Genomic DNA, 7080 nt, shown 5'->3' on the forward strand with positions numbered 1-7080 from the left:
ACCTTTTTGATTTGTCCCTTTTTGATGGTCCTTTATCACGATCTCCCCCACCCCACCCCACCCCCCCCACACATACGGCCTACGTTAATTGCAGTATTGCAGAGCAATTCATAAATCAGATGGCTGGGAGTGAATTATAGCTATAGGAACAAGGGAATCATATTTTCTCCCGAAGAGCTTCTCTACACACAAGCTTTAATTACACTGGTATAGTTAAAGCAGTATGACACTCTCAGTTTTATTGGTATAAATGTGCTTAACTGTAGCCATACTAGAGGGGTAAAACATCTCTTTTCCTGGAGGCGGGGTCCCTGTGACCACAAGGGAAAGAGCTCTACCATTATAATAATTCCTACAGCTTTTCATCAGCAGATCTCAAAGCACTTTCCGAAGGAGATTGGGATCATCCCATTTTCCTGATGGGGAAACTGAGGTACAGAGCAGGGCCTTGACTTGCCCTGGGTCACCCAGCAGGCCAGTGGTAGAGAAGGGACTAGAACTCATGTCTTGTGAGTCCCAGTGCTCTATCTCCTAGGCCACACTGCACCTTTATTATGTCCACACTCGGAGTTTGACGGATTTAACCCCATTCACTTGGAAGATCCTGCCAAACTCGTTCAATGGGCACAAACCCTGCGTGACGAACGGGTTTGTTCTCTCCCCACCCCCGACGTTCCTACTCGACTTCAATAGGAGCTGATGGAGCTCAGCACCAATCACAATCAAGCCCTTAGGAAGGATTTAACCCTTTTAACCCTTCATGTGCTGGATAGCGCTGTGGAATGTTCCCTTGCTAAGGAATCCAGCTGCTCCAGAGGTTCGGGGGAGGCCTCGGCCTGGCTAACACTTGTGCTTCCACACAGCTGGAAGCATTACGAGGGGTTATGTTTTCAGCCGCGGTGTAATGCCTCATTAACCTCTGTCCTGGAGCTAAATCAGGTGCTGGCAGCCGCGTCAGCGCCGCCTTGATTTAGACTTTGACACAGGCTGGAGTCGATAATACCTCACTCGAGCCCCATAAATCTGGAAGCCAGAGAGTTGGCTTCCCCCCGCCCCCAAGCTGATCTTGCTGAATCCAGCCTTGAAAACAGAGCCACCTTCTGTCTGGCCAGGGTTCGAGGCTGGGAGGCGCCCGGCAGAACAGAGATGGGCTATAAGAACAAGGACATCTGGGGTTTAATGTGAGTGGGCAAGGACCCCATGGGCTGAGCGTGTCACGTAGGAACCCCAGAAATGGATTCAGAGGTGAGTTTGTCTGGAGGGACTACACACACACACTCACCCCTCTGCCCAGGGAAAGTTATGCCACTGTTTACTAAGCCAGACTGACCCGGGGTAACCAACCCCATTGGCCTCGGGGTTACAGTGCAGTTGACGATTGCTTTGGCCCCATGTGCTTGGTGGGTGGGTGGGTCGGGGACACTGCCCTGCTGGGAGATCGTAGTTCAATTCCTCACGCCCCCTGCACTGCTTAGGCTGGGGGAATTGCCCCGAACGGGGGACGTGCTGCTCAGCGTAGATGTCCCTCCCGCCCCAGGGCTGCCAGCGGGACTCTGACGAGGAAACCCACCTGGCCCTCTTCGGCGAGGGTGCCACGCCGGGCCTGTGGGAGGCATTGCTCTGTAAAAAGCTCTTGCATCGGGGTTTGGCCATTGTTCCGCAGACCTGGCAGGAGGTGCGGAGGCCTGTTGCACCCTCCTTAGAGAGGTCAAGGGGTGCACGCATGTAGGTCTTCGAGTCCCAAGCCCCCTTGTGGGGTGGAAGCAGGGAAGGTCCCGGGATCTGCAGGCATGGGCTCAATACCTCATTAAGATCTGGAGTCCTCTGTGGGTTTCAGTCCCTGGACGGTGGCAAGACCATGACAGGACGGGGTCTCCTGTGACGTCTGCCCTCTCAGCAGCTGACGGTGGCAAATGAAGCCAATGGAAACATCCAGGAGGGAGCCACGAAACTCGAATGCAGGCGCCATCCAGCTCATCAGACCGGTCGTCAGCAGGGAAGAGGTTCGCTTGGCTCTGGGGCTTTTGTGGGATGCGCTGTGGAAATAAGAGCCACAAAGTCCCTCTTTGTTCCCCCCCAAGTCTTGGGGTGTTAGGGCTAGAGGAAGGAGCCCTGGCTGAAGCTCCAGTGTCAGGTCCCGGCATTTCTAACAGGAATACAGTGGAATCGCTCTCGCCAGCCTGCATCACAAAAGACCTCCAGTTAGGTTGGGTGCAAAAGATCACGCCCCATAGCACAACCAGTGCTAACGGCAGCCCTATGCCCTGCTAGCACGAGCTCCTCTGCTGTTAGCCCAAAGCCATCCCTGTGTCTTAGAGGCCGTGATTCACCAGCGGTCACTTCGGCATCTCCTCGTTGACGCCCGCCCCAGGGCCGTCCCTACCTCGTCCTGTGGGCTGGCCTCCTCGGCTCTCAGCTCAGGCACGACGGTGACGGTGGTGGACAGCAGGGCGTATTCCTTCTCTGCCACCTGTAGGCCACTGGGGCTGCCCCTCCGGTGCAAGGGCAGTGCCACGTGGGCGGTGCCCTCATCCCTTGCCTGGCCGGTGGAGGAAGGAAGGTAGGAGGAAGCCTGGGCCAGGAGGCTCAAGAAAGCATCTTTCAAAGCCCTGCGGAACTCCCTCCGCATCAGGCAGTAGACGACAGGGTTGAGGCAGCTGTTGCTGTGGGCCAGGCAAGTGGTGAGGGGGAAGATGTAGGTGTGGAGGAAGTAGAAGGTCTTGTCCCAGGGGACAGCCCTGAACTTCACCAGGGCTCCCCAGAAGGTCACCACGTGGTTGGGGAACCAGCAGACGAAGAAGGAGGTGACGACTAGCCAGACGGACGTGGCGATCTGGCTCTGCCGCCTGGGGTTGTTGGCGTTGACCCGGTGCTGTTGGAGAAAGCTGAGGAGCAGAAGGTAGGAGGCCAAGATGATGGCCAGGGGCAGCACGAAGGCCACCAACACCTTCTGGAGGTGATACACCCCCAGCCACCGGTTGGTGGGGAACTTGAGCAGGCACAACTCTACCCCGACCACATCTGTCACCGTGGCAAAGATGGCGGTGGGTACGGTGGCTCCCAAGGCCATGGCCCAAAGAGCCACGGTGATCCACTTGGCCAGGTTGGCGGTTAGCTTGAGGCCGGGCCTGACGGCGGAGGCCACGGAACAGTAGCGGGTGACGCTCATGGTGGTAAGCAGGAAGACGTTGGCGTAGACGCTCAGGACGGTCAAGGTGAGGACCAGCTTGCACATGGCATTGCTGAAGGGCCAAGTGAAGTCCAGGGCCGTCTCCACCGCCCAGAAGGGCAGGGTCAGGGCGAAGTGGAAGTCGGCCAGCGCCAGGCCGAAGACGAAGACGTCTATGGCGGAGGCCGGCCTGCCCTTCCGGGCCCGGACCAAGTACATGACCATGGAATTGCCCAGCAGCCCCATGGCGCACACCACCAAGTAGACGCTGGAGATGAGGATCCGCAGGCCGAAGATCCCGTCCGCCGGGACGGAGGCCGCATCATCCCCGCTCAGCTCCCAAGAGTCCAGCAGAGATTTGTTCCCAAAGTCGGACCGTGCTGAGCTGTTCAACCGCCCGATCCCCACTGCCTGCATGTTCAACGCACTCTCCTCCCAGCTGGGGGGTAGGGGTTGTGGCACTGAGGATGTACAGCACCTGGCACGCGGCAGAGGAGAGCGGCCCCTCTGCTCACCACGTGGCCGGCGCAGCCATCCTTGCCCGAAGCCAGCCCATTCCTCGTCAGTGCTCTTCCACGCAGCTCTGCTCACCCTGAGTGCACACGCCGCTGGGTCCGCGGCACGGGAACAGGGACGGCCCCACTCAATAAGCGGCTCGCACAGCCGGGAGGGGGAATCCTTCAGGCCCGGGTCGGCCCTTGAGCGCCTGAATCACCCCAATCCACCCCTCGTAATCGACGCAGGCTGGCCGATCTCCTCTCTCCTGCGCTCCTGAGTCCAGCTGCACAGGGGGTGTGGACTGAACTGTGCAAGGCAGGAGAGCTGCCTTGGGTGTGTATGTGACACTCTAGCGACTGAAGGCCGGCCCTCCTGAGGGGCAGGGCAAGACTCCTCCTTCGTTCCTGGGGCAGGTGGAACAAAGGTACCTCTTCCCCCCCCACCCACACTGCTGGACTCTCTGTTCAGCTGTTTATCTGCAGCCACTGTTAAGGTGAGACTTTCGAAGCCACCGCTGGTGCATGCAGCAAGCCCGGCTGGAGCACCGGCCCTGGGGTGACTCAGGAGTGAATGAGCCAGTGGGGTCTGATTCTCCATTGGCCCTGCCGTGGCTAGCACCCCCTTTGTGCTGGTCTAAGTCACTGCACCAGATGACTAATCTAGTTACCCTGGAGGTAGGGAGATCAGAATCAGGCCCAATGTGTGTGTGTGTGTGGGGGGGGGTATTTTAAAGGGCCAGTGTCAGGACAGCTGGCGTTTGGGTCCCACATTCAGGTTTTTTGTAGAAACAAAATTCTAATGTCAGTACCGATGTTGCCCTGAATTTAAATTCCAATGGAAACAAATCAAACTTCCCGCAGCCTGGGGGGGTTGCAACGTAACCATTGCGCGGCTGTTGTGTTAGGGCAGGAGACTGAACGATGACCTGAGCACTTTGCAAGCAGCGCTCCTTCCCTGCAGCCAGGGAACCGGTACAGAGAAGGGTCTTGACTTGCTCAAGGTCACCCAGCAAGCCGGTGCCTGGTGAGTCGGTGTGCCCTGCTCCATCCACTAGACACTGCTGCCTCGCTGGGCGGTTGTGGCCCACTCCTGGCTCTGACCCTAGAAGGCCTGGGGTGGGGAGGGGGCCCTCTTTCTGTGCCTCAGTTTCCCCATCTGTCAAATGCTTTATAATCTCTGGTTTAAAAAAGTGCTAGAAGTGGAGAGGGGAAACTGACTGTATGGAAACTGACCAGTGCAGTGTCTCTGCCCCCCGAGACACACCATGCTTGTCAACGGCAAACTCCTGCTGATTTCTGCCAGGTTAGGACCCCCCAGGTCTGACCCGTGATTTCTAATCAGGCGCTGTCCCTTTAAGTGTATCTCCAACGTCCAGGTGATTGTGCTCCGGGCAGCTGATCAAAGCCTGGGAATGCCCTAGCTTGCTTTTTTCCCTGGGAAATCCTGGATTTAAGGGTGCTGAGGGGCGAGCGCCCCCTGCAGCCCCTATCTTCCGCCAACGGGCCGTGCCTAGAGCCCGGCAACCCAACAGGACCAGACTACGAGTGCCGGCTGGGAAAAGAACCGGATCCCCTCCCACTCTGCAGCCCCCACAGCATAGCAGAGGCAGTGGCCGGCAGGGGCATGCAGTGACCCCAGGGGCAGGAGGAAGTTGCGCTGCTCAGGGGGTAGGGCTGGGTTTGAGTGGGGCCTAAAAACTAGGCCGGGGAGGCCTTTCCTGGGGGGACCCCCTGGCCTAGCTATTTTGGGTATTGGGATGGCTCCCCTCACTGCATCAGCTGAACGCCTCACTGTCTTTGATGTATCACAGCCCCCTGGGAGGCAGGGCAGTGCTGCTCTCCCCATTGTACAGATGGGAAACTGAGGCACCACGCCACCTAGCGACTCTCCCACAGGGAGTCTGTGGCAGAACTGGGCCTTGGACCCGAGTTGCAGGCTAGTGTCCTAACCCCTGGCCCATCCTCCCTCCAGCCAGTCCTTGATCTCTGCCGAGGCTGTAAACAAGGGAGCCGGTTTTGCGCTGGTGACAGCTGAGGCCTGGCCTTTCGTCTCGCCACCGGGTGCCATCTTGAGAGTTTTGGGATCCCAACCCCCCTGGGAGCCTGGTGCCGAGAGTATCCCCGGACAGCTGAGCCCTCCTGTCCCCCGCACCTGTCTCTCCGCTGGACACCTTAACAGGACGATAGCAACCAGCTGCAGGGCAGTTTCTTCTGCCCTTGCCAGTGATTTAACATGCGGTGATTGCCTGGTTTGTTTGAGTTGGCAGCAATAAAGTACCTGGCAATCCCGGGTGACGAAGGAGGCCTGCAATGCGTTTGAGCACACAAAGCCCCAGGTTTATGAGGGCTAAGGCCGAGCAGAGCACCTCAGACCTGATCCCAAGTGTCTCAGCTCCCTGCAAACCCTGGAGGTGACAGAGCACCTAGAGCCCAGAGGTTTGCAGTGGCGTAGGGGCCATGTTGGTTGCAGGATACGAGAGACATGCAGCGGGTGAGGTGACACCTTTTATTGGACCAACTTCTGGAGGGGGAAGGGACCAGCTTCCGAGCATCACAGAGCTCTTTCTCAGGGCTGGGGCAAGTAACCCGGGGCTCCACGCTAAACTCAAGGAGGGAGCAATTGTTGGGTGACGTGTGTTGTAGGAGACCACTTAAAAGCGAGCAATTAACACCTCTGCAGTCCTAGGACAATGGAAGGTTAGTAGCAGAACTTAATTTGTGCCGGCTTTGCCGGGCTCACCGGCGCAGCTCCGGCACCAGCGGTGTTGTCCTAAATCCGAAAGTACCGGAGGCCACACCATGCGGAGGACACCAGCTTGTCCTCTGCGCAGCATCGCCGTACGTGAGCCCCGGCCCCTCGTTCTTTACAAGTGGTTAGCAGGCTGTAGGGCGTGCTATAAATGGTTGTAATGGGCCACAGTGCCCGTCTCTCCCCATCCCGTGGAGCACAGGAAGGATGGCGCATTGGTGAGGGGGCCAGGAGCGCTGGATTCCCGGCGCAGCTCTGCCACAGACTCGCTGTGAGAGCTTGGGGACGTCACTTAGCTGCTGCGGCTCGATGTTAAAAACAGGAGCAACGGTCCCTATTTCACAGGGGTGCGAGGAGGTTAAAAGTTGGGGAGGTGCCCAGATACTACGGGGATGGGCACCAAATAAATATGGAAATTGGGTTCCCAATCTGCCCGTCTTCCTCTTGCGTGGGGGTGCTGCCCTCTGCTGGTGGATTATTTCATGAGCGAGGCTCCTGGCCCAGCCCGGAAATTGACCCTGTTTCCCCGAACAGTTTCAGTTTAGAGATGAATCGGCTTGTTCACAAAAAACTCCCAGCCAGCGCTAGTCCGAGTATATGTGTGTGTCAAGGGGGAATGGGTGTATGCCTGTGTGTGCGAGTGTATCTCGGGGTACAGGTTGTAT

The 7080-nt window shown here is 57.8% G+C and overlaps 1 protein-coding gene across 1 annotated transcript; it reads right to left on the bottom strand.

The window, feature by feature from the left end:
- Positions 1 to 2326: 2326 nt before the first annotated feature.
- Positions 2327 to 3586, bottom strand: RXFP4 (relaxin family peptide/INSL5 receptor 4). Its single transcript, XM_054010338.1, has one exon. It carries the CDS (start codon positions 3584 to 3586, stop codon positions 2327 to 2329), a length of 1260 nt encoding a protein of 419 aa, XP_053866313.1.
- Between the last annotated feature and the right edge of the window lie 3494 nt (positions 3587 to 7080).

This window comes from Malaclemys terrapin, chromosome 21 (genome assembly GCF_027887155.1).
Source record: "Malaclemys terrapin pileata isolate rMalTer1 chromosome 21, rMalTer1.hap1, whole genome shotgun sequence".
NCBI classification, from domain to species: Eukaryota; Metazoa; Chordata; order Testudines; family Emydidae; genus Malaclemys; species Malaclemys terrapin.